This window comes from Littorina saxatilis, linkage group LG15 (assembly GCF_037325665.1).
Source record: "Littorina saxatilis isolate snail1 linkage group LG15, US_GU_Lsax_2.0, whole genome shotgun sequence".
Taxonomy (NCBI): domain Eukaryota; kingdom Metazoa; phylum Mollusca; class Gastropoda; order Littorinimorpha; family Littorinidae; genus Littorina; species Littorina saxatilis.
Window position 1 is genome coordinate 6,193,185 of NC_090259.1, and position 13,093 is coordinate 6,206,277.

The window sequence follows — 13,093 nt, forward strand, 5'->3', positions numbered from 1 at the left end:
TTTTCACCATGGTGGTGAGACAGGTCTGTGCACTGGTGAGGTCCCAGGGTATCCGTCTGCGGGCTTATCTGGACGACTGGCTCATCATGAACCAGTCCCAGAGCGGCTGTTCGCAGGATACCCTGACGGTTCTTCGAGAATCCAACTGGTTGGGGTTCTCGATCAACCGGGTAAAGTCGGAGCTGGCCCCGTCACAGACATTCACTTATCTGGGGATGTCTTTCGACACGGTCGCTTGGACTGTCCAGCCTTCTCAGAGAAGGGTGGACAAGCTCCAAGCTCAGATTCGCTCCACTTTACCTCTCCTGATGGCTTCCATCCGCTCGCTCGCCTCCATCTTGGGGCAGATGGAGTCTATGGCTCTTCTGGTTTCACTGGGCCGGGTCCACAAATGTCCGCTTCAGTTCGCGCTGAAGCCGTTTGTGGACTCTCCTCTGGTGGACTGGGACGCCCTCATCCCTTTGCAGGGATGGTTCCAGTCTGCGACCCTTCCGTGGTTGCACACGGAGTGGGTCTGCAGAGGTGTTCCGATCGTCGTGCCCCTCCCCGACCTGGACCTCTTTACAGATGCGTCCAGGGAGGGTTGGGGGGCACATACAGATCTTCAGACTCCTCCCTTTCCGTTACTCAGCCGAGTAATCCGGAAAGCGGAGATGGAGGAGCCGGCCCTTCTTCTTCTGGTCGCTCCTCTGTGGCCGTCGCAGGTCTGGTTTCCAGATCTTCTTCGGCTTGCCCAAGGGCCCCCCATTCCTCTCGCACTCGTGCGAGGGGAACTAGTGCAGCCCCGAACAGGCATTCCACACGAAGAGCCCAGTCTTCTGAAGCTTCACGTGTGGAAGTTGTTCGGGACTCGCTGAAGCGCTCTGGGGCATCGTCTTTGACTCTGGACTTGGTGGCTCGCTCGCATAGAGCGTCCACCTCTTCAGTTTATGCTTCCCACTGGAAGGCATGGACTGCCTGGTGTTCAGCTAGAGGGGTGAGTTCGGTGGCTCCGCGCTCTATTCAGGTCGCTAACCACCTCTCTTTCATGTCTTCACAGGGCGCCTCAGTCTCCTCGTTGAGGGTCCGGCGCTCCGCTATCTCGGCGACTCTTCAGCAGATTGGTCGTTCTGTTCGAGTCGGGGGCGTTATAGCTGCAGTCATTAAAGGGGCTGCTCTTAAGGAAGCTAAAGCTCGTTTGCCCGCTCCCAAGTGGGACTTGTTTTTAATCCTGGAATTCCTTCGTTCTGCGGATTTTGAGCCTTTAAGCGAGGCCAGTCTGTTCAATGTCACTCGCAAAGCGCTGTTTCTCCTTTTGTTGGCTACGGCCCGACGGGGTAGCGAGGTCCACGCCCTGTCGGGTCAGCCTGGAGATATCTCCTTTGAGCCGGACGGTTCCGCATCTTTGCGTTTCCGGCCGGATTTCCTGGCCAAGAATCAGTCTCCGGGGCAGGCCTCTCCGCTGGTTAGAGTTAAGGCTCTGACCAGCGCGTTGGCCCCGGGTGACCCCGATTCGGTCAATTGCCCTGTGAGGGCACTTCGTCTGTACTTAGCCCGGACTCAGCCGATTCGGTCTAGTTCTCAGAAGTTGTTGTTTATCTCTCTCCTTACTAGGCGCGAGAAAGATTTGTCGAAGGTAACGTTGGCCCGGTGGGTGTCCTCGCTCATCAAGCAGGCTTATGAGTGGAGGCGCACAAAGAGGGGGGGGGTTATGCCCTCCTTGCCACTTGACTCGGCCCGAGCCCATGAGACGAGGGCGTGGGCATCCTCTCTGGCAGTTCTGCGCTCCAGACGTCTAGAGGAGGTGCTGACAACTGCGTATTGGCGTTCCGAAGATGTTTTCATAAACTTTTATCTTCGGGACGTCACAGCTCTTCGACAGGATGGCTCCAGAGGCCTTCCAGCGCTCATAGCAGCAGGCCAGTTCCTGTCCAGAACTTGATGGTGAGTTTTGATTCATTTCTAGCCCACCGCCTTGTTGATGTTATCTGCTAATGTGATTCGGAGTAAGAATATGATATTAAATGGAAAATTTCCTAAATAAATTATCATTTAATTAATATACTTACCCGAATCACATACTGTATTCCCTCCCACCTGCCCCGCTTATGGTTTTAAGATTTTTTAAAGCCGTATGATAATAGGCACGTGTTCCTAGAGGAAGTGACGTGGCATACACCCGTATGGGAGGTAACTCCCGGTGTACTGGCCCATTACCAAAGCTACTTTCACTTTCGTTTTGGTGATGGGGTTGCTTCCCTTTAAATTCTTTAGCCGGGTAAGCGTTTTTCAGTGATAAGCATCTCAGGTGACTCAATGCTAATGTGATTCGGAGTAAGAATATGATATTAAATGGAAAATTTCCTAAATAAATTATCATTTAATTAATATACTTACCCGAATCACATACTGTATCTGCTAATGTGATTCGGGTAAGTATATTAATTAAATGATAATTTATTTAGGAAATTTTCCATTTCTGTGGTAGATACTTAAAAATAAGGTTGAGAACATGTGTGAGAAAAAAAATAAGGTTGAGAACATGTGTGAGAAAAAAAATAAGGTTGAGAACATGTGTGAGAAAAAAAATAAGGTTGAGAACATGTGTGGGAAAAAAAACAGTTGGAAAAAAAAGGGTAGGGAAAAAAATGCAGAGAAATGCTGGTCCAAGATAAGTAGGGTTGATGCATGGAGCAGTGTAGGGCAGGGATTGTACTGACAGACGGTGTTGGTGTTCCAGGGAATATGATCGCCGTGATCACCCTGAAGACGAGGAAGAGGGGCCCCCAGAGGCGGACACGGCCCCCAAGGAACTGGACAAGCGGCCCAGCTCGGCCCACCGCGACCACCGCGAAAGGGATCTCTTTGAGGACGCCCACGACAAGAAGGGCCAGCGCTCCTCGGGATGGGAGGAGCCCGCACAGTCAGTTCCCTTTCTCTTTGTCAGGGAAGGGCAGTTTAATGTGATGGGTATTGTAGGTCTGGTCATGTGGACCTTTCAGTGAAGAAGAGTTATTAAATAACTGAAATGTACCTCCGTTCATTGTTTTAAGCAATACATTAGTGAACAGGTCCAGTGAAGAAATGTAGTTGTCTTGTTTGCTCGATAGAAATGTAGTTGTCTTGATTGCTTCATAGAAAAGTAGTTGTCTTGATTGCTCGATAGAAATGGTGGTGATGTGTGTGTGGTGCTTCAGGTACGACAGAGACGAGGATGACAAGGACGATGTGAAGGACGACAAAGACCTTGACCCTGGCAAGCTGGAGGAGGAGAACTGGGGAGGTAGCCGTGGTTACAACCGCCATGGTTCACGCGACGGGCGCCAGGCTCCCATACCCACCTTCAGAGCTTACTCCTCTGAGGAATTCAAGCAGCGCGATCGTGAGTGTAGGCTTCTTACCCTATCTTTATTCTAGTGTAAATGTCTAGCGGGTGCAACGTCTGTACTAAAGTGAGAGAAAGAACCGTGTTACTTGGCTTTTCTCCACGGTAGCATCTTTTGTGTTGAGACACCAGTGCTTGGTTGTCTGTGAAAGGCTGAATGGGAAAAGAACTCGGTAGTACTGTCACAAAAAGGATCACTTTTAACGCACAGGGTTCAGCAAAAAAGCTGGCTTTGTCTGATAGGTATTGCTTCCAGACACTGAAATAGCGGTTGTGTGTGAGTGTTGTGGTGTTGGCCCACTTGTTAAAGAGACGTGTGCACCCTTGTTGCAGGGAGGGACCACCACAACTGCCCGCCACCCATCTCGTACGAGCAGTCCAAGGCGGCGCCCCCCGCCAAGAGTAACCTGACCTCCCTCAAACGCAGCGCCTCCAATATGTCGAGCGGCTCGGCCGCCTCTTCTGACCGCGACAGGGACAGAAAAAGTGACTCGCCTAAAGAGACCATCATCATCGAGCGCTCCACTGGCTCCAGGAAAGACGTCAATAAGGTGAGAGGTTCTTTGTCTTGAAGGTGGAGGGTAATATGTCTCACATTCTGTCAGGATCAATTATGTGCCTATAGACATGAAGTGTCTCAACTTGGAACCAGCAATTGTGGAAGTAAGAAAAGATTTCCTGATTTTGAAGGCCTGGGGGATGTAGGAGTCCTGAACACAACTGCATAACAAATCAGAGACTTACAATTTCTAGGCAGGTCCTTGTCATTTTGAACATTTTCATAACATAATGCATATTTCTGTGAACTTGTAAGAACCCTTTGCTGATGTGAAAGATTTAATAATAATTGGTGATGTGCTTGTGTGAAATGTAAAAGTTGAGCAGCCCCCAGCCCAGCAAGAAATGTAGTGTGTGTTGGCCCAGCAAGAAATGTAGTGTGTGTGTTGGCCCAGCAAGAAATGTAGTGTGTGTTGGCCCAGCAAGAAATGTAGTGTGTGTTGGCCCAGCAAGAAATGTAGTGTGTGTTGGCCCAGCAAGAAATGTGGGTTTGGGCCCAGCAAGAAACTTAGTGTGTGTGTCGCCTGTTGCAGGACATGGGGGGGAAGGACAAGCAGTCATCCCGTGACAAGCCCTCCGACCAGCCACGACCCAACGCCTGGGAGATCAAGGAGGAACAGAGGTCATTGCTGTAGGTACTCTTTCTCTTTTCACCCTTAAACTAAACCATTTTTGACTCACATGCGAAGCAAAAGTGAGTCTATGTACTCACCCGAGTCGTCCGTCCGTCCGTCCGTCCGTCCGTCCGTCCGTCCGGAAAACTTTAACGTTGGATATTTCTTGGACACTATTCAGTCTATCAGTACCAAATTTGGCAAGATGGTGTATGATGACAAGGCCCCAAAAAACATACATAGCATCTTGACCTTGCTTCAAGGTCAAGGTCGCAGGGGCCATAAATGTTGTCTAAAAAACAGCTATTTTTCACATTTTTCCCATTTTCTCTGAAGTTTTTGAGATTCAATACCTCACCTATATATGATATATAGGGCAAAGTAAGCCCCATCTTTTGATACCAGTTTGGTTTACCTTGCTTCAAGGTCAAGGTCACAGGAGCTCTTCAAAGTTGGATTGTATACATATTTTGAAGTGACCTTGACCCTGAACTATGGAAGATAACTGTTTCAAACTTAAACATTATGTGGGGCACATGTTATGCCTTCATCATGAGACACATTTGGTCACATATGATCAAGGTCAAGGTCACTTTGACCCTTATGAAATGTGACCAAAATAAGGTAGTGAACCACTAAAAGTGACCATATCTCATGGTAGAAAGAGCCAATAAGCACCATTGTACTTCCTATGTCTTGAATTAACAGCTTTGTGTTGCATGACCTTGGATGACCTTGACCTTGGGTCAAGGTCACATGTATTGGTAGGAAAAATGTGTAAAGCAGTTCTTAGTGTATGATGTCATTGCTATGTAAAGGTCAAGGTCAAGCATGTGAGTCGTATGGGCTTTGCCCTTCTTGTTGCTATGTTGATTGCAAGTTGTGTTTGAAATGTGAATAAACATCAGTCATAAGGCCAAAAAAAAAAAATTGTCTGTTTCTGGTAACATGGCTAAAAAAAATAGGGTCGGTAGGTCGGGATTGTTTTTTTTTTTTTTTTTTTTTTTTTTTTTTACCCCAAATGTAGACCAATAAAACTAACTTTAAAAATCGCGCAAAGAGACTGGATTCACTATACATAGAGACAAGACACTCAACACATTTACAAATCGTCAGCGGACTTTCGTTTTCACACGTTTTTGTTGTTCATTTTCTCACCCTGTCCTTTACCACCAAAAAAAACAAAAACATTTTTGAGTTTGGAAAAGAAAAGTTTAGGGTCGGCGCCGAAATTTAGGGTCGGTCGGGTGACCAGAAACAGACAATTTTTTTTTGTTGGCCTAATCAGGAGAGTCTTAGTTATGTGGGGTGTTGGGCCGGCCGGCTGGCTGAAGAATGGTGAGTTGCACCAGCATTGCGCTGGTTGTTGAATGTGGAGGAGGGGATGACCTAGTGACCAGAGTCATGTCAGTGTGTTGACCACAAGTGGATCATGTAGCAGTCTGTTTGAAATGTGTAGCTGTGTAGCTGACCACCAAAACACTTACTAAAGTGGGTGACGCTGTGTTGCAGGAAAGCCAAGGAGAAGGAGAAGCCCCCGCAGGTCAGCTCTCAGCTGCCGCCACCTGAGGAGAAGGAGAACCAGGACAAGGGCTTCCCCGACTCCAAGTGCTTCCCCGACTCCAAGGGATTCCAGGATGATGCCAAGGAGGACACTTATGAGAAGCAGGGAAACGGCAACCGCCCGCCGGCCAAGAAAAAGCGAGACGACGACCATCTGGAGAAAGAAGACCACCATGGCGACAAAGATCGCCTGATGGGCGACAGAGATCGCAGCGACAGGGACAGGCCCCGCAGTACTTCGGGCCGAGGTGGCCGTGAGTTTGTGCGCGGCCGTGGACGCATGCGTGGACCCCGAGGCGCAAGCACGGGGCCTCGCGGCGCCTACAGCACCAGGGGTTCGCGTGGAGGCCGTGACCACTACGGGGGTCTAGGCTACGAGCGCTCCCCCCGGTCCCAGTCGGATCAAGGAGGTCACAGCATGGGCCGGTGGGCGGCAAAACCTGAAGAAGTGGATGGAGTGGAGGGAGAGGTAGGAGACTACGAGAACAAGCGTCGGCGAGGACGCGACGAGGAGAGCGATGTCAGCGTGGATGAGGCCAGTGGCTACAGCGAGAGTTCCAGCGAGCGAGCGTCGGAAGCCAAGGACGCTGGCGCCAAGGACCACGACAAGGACAGCAAGCTGGTCAAGGAGGAGCACCGCGTGATGGAGAAGAAGGAAGCCCCGCGAGGCAACCCCTGGAATCGCAACCCACCCCCACAGCAGCACAGAGGCTCTGGACCTTCTGCTAAAGACAAGGATCTAAACCGCGACATGGGAGACAACCACGACGCTGTGGAGCCACAAGGCCGCAGGGACATTCGTGAGGGGAGAGATAACCGTGATATCAGAGAAAAACGTGATGGCAGAGAAAACCGTGATGGCAGAAATAGCCGTGATGTCAGAGAAAATAGCCGTGATGTCAGAGAAAATACTCGTGATGTCAGAGAAAATACCCGTGATGTCAGAGAAAATACCCGTGATGTCAGAGAAAATACCCGTGATGTTCGGGAAAATAACCGTGATGTCAGAGAAAATAACCGTGATGTACGGGACAATCGCGACACAAGGGATAACCGAGATCGAGACGACAACACCCGAGACCATCGGGATAATCGTGATCACCGTGGCGGTCGGGATGGACGGCGGGATGATCGCCGGGAGCGGTCCAATCGCCAGGATCACAGGGACCACGACGCTGAGCGCATGATGCCGGGTCACAGCGACAACGGCTACGACAAGATGGCGCCCAACGAGATGGCCTTCATGCCCCGCGGAGAGCCCTCCAGGAGGGGAAGAGGTGGGTTCACCTGTTTGTTTTGAGCTACAAGAAGCCGTCACGAGTTACAAATGATCATTGACACAAGCTTTGATAGAGAAGAGCTTCTATGGGCAGTAACTGTCCTTGTGCAGTATAAGTAGCAGTCATAAGTTACAAATGATCATTGACACAAGCTTTGATAGAGAAGAGCTTCTATAGGCAGTAACTGTCCTTGTGCAGTATAAGTAGCAGTCATAAGTTACAAATGATCATTGACACAAGCTTTGATAGAGAAGAGCTTCTATGGGCAGTAACTGTCCTTGTGCAGTTTAAGTAGCAGTCATAAGTTACAAATGATCATTGACACAAGCTTTGATAGAGAATTAGAAGAGCATCTATGGGCAGTAACTGTCCTTGTGCAGTATAAGTAGCAGTCATAAGTTACAAATGATCATTGACACAATCTTTGATAGAGAAGAGCTTCTATGGGCAGTAACTGTCCTTGTGGTATCATGGTTAACAATAAAGTGTGTGTGTTAGTGACATGGTTAACAATGAAGTGTGTGTGTGTTGGTGACATGGTTAACAATGAAGTGTGTGTTGGTATCATGGTTAACAATGAAGGGTGTGTTGGTGACATGGTTAACAATGAAGTGTGTGTGTGTGTTGGTGACATGGTTAACAATGAAGTGTGTGTTGGTATCATGGTTAACAATGAAGTGTGTGTTGGTGACATGGTTAACAATGAAGGGTGTGTTGGTGACATGGTTAACAATGAAGTGTGTGTGTGTGTTGGTGACATGGTTAACAATGAAGTGTGTGTTGGTATCATGGTTAACAATGAAGTGTGTGTTGGTGACATGGTTAACAATGAAGTGTGTGTTGGTGACATGGTTAACAATGAAGTGTGTGTATGTGTTGGTGACATGGTTAACAATGAAGTGTGTGTATGTGTTGGTGACATGGTTAACAATGAAGTGTGTGTGTGTATGTGTTGGTGACATGGTTAACAATGAAGTGTATGTGTTGGTGACATGGTTAACAATGAAGTGTGTGTGTGTATGTGTTGGTGACATGGTTAACAATGAAGTGTGTGTGTGTGTTGGTATCATGGTTCAATGAAGTGTGTGTGTGTTGGTGAGATGGTTAACAATGAAGTGTGTGTGTGTGTGTTGGTATCATGGTTCAATGAAGTGTGTGTGTGTTGGTGACATGGTTAACAGTGAAGTGTGTGTGTGTTGGTGACATGGTTAACAGTGAAGTGTGTGTGTGTTGGTGACATGGTTAACAGTGAAGTGTGTGTGTGTTGGTGACATAAATTAACAATGAAGTGTATGTGTTGTTGACATGGTTAACAATGAAGTGTGTGTGTGTGTGTTGGTATCATGGTTAACAGTGAAGTGTGTGTGTGTTGGTGACATGGTTAACAGTGAAGTGTGTGTGTGTTGGTGACATGGTTAACAGTGAAGTGATGTTGACCAGGAGGAGGCCACCCAGGTCAGCGAGGTGGGAGAGGAGGTGGGCGTGGCAACTCCGCCCCACCGCGAGGGGGCTTTGGTCGTCCCCCCATTGGTCGGGGAAACGGCGGTAATGAGGACCCTGGGGGTCCCCAAGGAGGTCCCGATGGAGGCCAACACGGAGGCCCACACGGAGGCCCGCACTGCCCCCCGCTGGGAGAGAGCAACCATAACAAGTGAGTTACCGTCTGTCGACTAAGGTGCAGTCTCTCGTGCTGGGCAGAACCAACATAGTAGTGGGAAATAGTCATCATGGCCCTGTTTTTCTGTGGTAGATTAATATGTTGTTGCATTGACCTATATCATGCTGAAACAACTGAGTTGCTGTGGAATGTGCACAATACAGTGTTGAGGTCAGCTACACTCATCAGCAGACTACTGAAAGGATGCAGCAGTAGCAAGGGAGTCATCTTTCTCACCACTGAAAGTATCCCATGTTGGGGGGGTGGGGAGTGGAAATCACAGTAGTTGTGGTCCTTCCTTGCTGTTTTATGGTTGCATGTGTTGCCTTCATCCATTTCGCCCTTCAACTAAATTTAATTGCTGTGTTTTGTACATAGTGCAGTGTTTTGTACATAGTGCATTTACTATTAGTACTTTGTGGAGGTTAGTTTGAGTTATAAGCAGAGATATTTGGCGTGGAGTTAGCAGTTGAAATTGCTATGTGTCCGCAGCATGGATCACAGACGACGAGATCGTCGACAAGAGCGCAACCCTCCACCCCCGCGGTTTCGTCGCGGTGGACTGAACGAACGGGGTCGTGGCTTTGATCGTGGTGCTCCGGTGAGAGGACGGCCGACGCGAGGCCGAGGTAACAGCGCCCCGGCTACAGCGTCAAACAAGAAACCCCCGCTGCAGAAACAGACGTCTAACGAGGGCGAGGAGTGGGAGACGGCGTCAGAAAGCAGCGACTTCCTGGAGAAAGGCAGGGATTCAAAAAACGATTCAGCCGACAACCGCAGAGACTCGAAGAAGAGTTTCTCTAACCAGCGTCCCTTTAACGATCGGCAGAACCGACGTGGGGGCAACAACTCCGAGCAGCGCCACAGCTCTGAAAGGCGCAACAACAAAGAAAGGTCACCGAACCAAAAAAACGGGGTAGCGCCGCCGAAAACTTCTTCGGCGGCGAACGGACCTACTAACAAGGCTAGAACCCCTATCAATCACAAGGAGAATGTGAAGACGGTGATGCGTGTGGATGGCATCATCCCCAACGACCAGACGGCCATCAACAACGCTCTCAACAACTTGCACAACAAGTGAGTCAGCACCTTTTACCAACACTTTGTTAGCAACTGGCAAAGTGATGTGTGTTTACAGTGATGCATTCATATCTGTCAATCCAATGAACAGCTGTGATTTCACTCTTATATTTTGAACACTGAGTAAACACTGCATCTTGCCTGCTGCGGTCTCCTGGGGAAAGCACAATAATATTAAGGGGGCTCCCTCACTAACTGCCTGGATATGATGTTTAGCAGTAAGAAATACCATTTTGTAAAGTGTGTTTTGAAATTCAATGTTTTGCATAGTTGCTGTCCAATGATTTTGGAAATCGTGTCCTAACTGTAGACAGAAATATTATGTTGACCCCCCAAAATTACTGCATACTTGGTTCTTCTTCCCTGATGGCTTCCCTTAGATTTCTGCACACATTCAAAGTATAGCAGTGACTGTAAGCATGCATTGTTGATTGTGTGTGCAGAACCAAGATGAGCAAGAAGACTGATCTGACGGACGTCTCCAAGCCGCTCAAAACGGAGAAGGAGAAGAAAGATGCCCTGGCCAACATTGATATCAACAATTACGCAAGTCAGTCTTACCTCTTGATATAACAATTACGCAAGTCAGTCTTACCATATCAACAATTACGCAAGTCAGTCTTACCATATCAACAATTACGCAAGTCAGTCTTACCATATCAACAATTACGCAAGTCAGTCTTACCATATCAACAATTACGCAAGTCAGTCTTACCATATCAACAATTACGCAAGTCAGTCTTACCTCTCTGTGTTCTCTGCGTAGTGTTGACCGTGTCCGTCTTTGTGTCAGCATCTCAGCCTGCGTTTGCAATGATGTGATATTATCTGTCAATCCAATGACATATTGTGATTACACATCTTTAAACATTCCTGAGCAAGCCTTGGCTGTGATATTCATGCATGTTGTTCACTGTACACACTGTTGGCTGTAACCAGCACACTATAGCAGACAGGTGATACAGGGTGTTGGTTATTAGCATTATGCTTGCTGTCATTCTACAAGTCCATGTGTCGGCAATGAGTGTACTGTTGATTAGATTAATTCAAATTGATTACACAACGGGGCATTTCTGTGGTAGATACATAATGATAAGGTTGAGTGTAAAATGGAAACGTGACTAGAGCTATGATGTTGTATCTGCGTGAAGGCGTGGTGGTGATTGACGACCAGCCCGAGGTGACTATCGATGACCCGGCCTTCCTGTTCGAGAGCAATGACGGCTTCCAGGAAGTCACGTCCAAGAAGGCGCTCAAGATCAAGCTGAAGCAGGAGGCCGAGCAGCAGAAGAAGACAGAGCAACAGCAGCAAAAGAAACGTGACACCTCCACTAAGGTAAGACTGGATGCTAGGGGCATGTTGTATGGGATGCTAGGGGCATGTTGTATGGGATGCTAGGGGCATGTTGTATGGGATGCTGGGGGCATGTTGTTTGGGATGCTGGGGGCATGTTGTATGGGATGCTGGGGGCATGTTGTATGGGATGCTAGGGGCATGTTGTATGGGATGCTAGGGGCATGTTGTATGGGATGCTAGGGGCATGTTGTATGGGATGCTGGGGGCATGTTGTATGGGATGCTAGGGGCATGTTGTATGGGATGCTGGGGGCATGTTGTATGGGATGCTAGGGGCATGTTATATGGGACTAGAGGAATACCCGGCTTCGCCGGGGTGAATCGCGAGACAGAGACAGACAGCGTGGCGGTTCATCACAATCACCTCTGCAGGCGAAGTCCTGTCAAACGGGATTGAGAATTTTAGAGCTTATTTCTTAGCCCTATATTATCTGTTGTGGCTTCTCAAATGCCAGAACATACAGACAGACAAAAGCCGCTAGACCCCATCACAAACAGAACTCTACAATCCACAGGTTTTTGCCCACACACACACACAAACACACACACAGAGAAGCCGTATATATATATACAGTCTACTTCGTTTATAACGTCGCCGGATATAACGTCACCCCGTTATATCGTCACCCAAACACCGGTCCCGGCTCAATTCCTTCTTTCCAAGACTATTTTAACCTCGGATATAACGTCACCGGATATAACGTCACCCAGTTATAACGTCACTCATCCATGTCGGTTATAACGTCATATCAATCCCCATATGCAGCAGTTTGCATGGTGAACGACTGTCAAGGCATGTTCATTTACCCTACACGTGTCACAAGTTTTGTGTGTTAACGGTATTCAAGTTTTTCCGTTTTCCCGTTGTTAGAGGCCCAAGGAAAACTAGGTTCAAGGCATAATCATTTTTGCTGCATGCGTTTTGTGAGTTCCTGTTCGAGGTTTTTAATCAAAAGAAAAATGTTTTATTTCATTTCGTTTTGTGAGTTCCTTACTTAGGTTCCTCAGTGTTCTAGGTTTTTAATTAAAAGAAAAATGTTGCATTTCGTTCGTTTTGTGAGTTCCTGTCTTGGTTTTTAATAAAAAAAAATTTTTTTAAAGTTTCATATCGAGCATACATGGTTACTCCTGCGCGAGCGCGTGCGAATGGATCTGTCTACTTCTGTCCTTCAATCACGCATATAAAAAAAACCTCGATTATTGAAATGACGGTAGGAGAAGGTCGAGAGGATGAGAACAGACTACGACGTTTGTTTGTTTTTTGGTCCGTAGTATACTGACTACAACTGCCCACGACGAGGAGGCTGAGCTTCACTTTCAACTGGGCGTTGTCGACAGGCTGAGTAGGTCGCTCAGGCTAAATTGTAAAGGTAAACACTAAGTGCAGTGAACCGACAAATTGAGAAAAGTGATACTGCACTCTTAAAGCACTATTATGACTCTACTTGGAAAGCCATGGACGTTATATCAAGTGACGTTATAATGATAATAATAATACAGTAGTAGTCTAACGAGTATAACGTCCCGCTCACTAGATGTGGTGGAGACGGTGGATGGGGGAAAGGGGGTAACTATGAACCCAAAGTTGTTACTACCAGAACGACTGTGCGTAAAGGTGGGC

The 13,093-nt window shown here is 47.8% G+C and overlaps 1 protein-coding gene across 8 annotated transcripts in view; it reads left to right on the forward strand.

The window, feature by feature from the left end:
- LOC138948344 (protein PRRC2C-like) overlaps window positions 1-13,093 on the forward strand; it is a 65,990-nt gene that overhangs the window by 28,145 nt on the left and 24,752 nt on the right. For all 8 annotated transcript variants that reach the window (XM_070319865.1, XM_070319866.1, XM_070319872.1 and 5 more), the window contains exons 19-27: window positions 2,720-2,902; window positions 3,177-3,361; window positions 3,698-3,915; window positions 4,456-4,553; window positions 6,049-7,376; window positions 8,820-9,030; window positions 9,529-10,113; window positions 10,560-10,666; window positions 11,268-11,452. In XM_070319865.1, coding sequence (XP_070175966.1) covers window positions 2,720-2,902; window positions 3,177-3,361; window positions 3,698-3,915; window positions 4,456-4,553; window positions 6,049-7,376; window positions 8,820-9,030; window positions 9,529-10,113; window positions 10,560-10,666; window positions 11,268-11,452 — 3,100 coding nt within the window. The remainder of the gene's footprint in view (window positions 1-2,719; window positions 2,903-3,176; window positions 3,362-3,697; window positions 3,916-4,455; window positions 4,554-6,048; window positions 7,377-8,819; window positions 9,031-9,528; window positions 10,114-10,559; window positions 10,667-11,267; window positions 11,453-13,093) is intronic.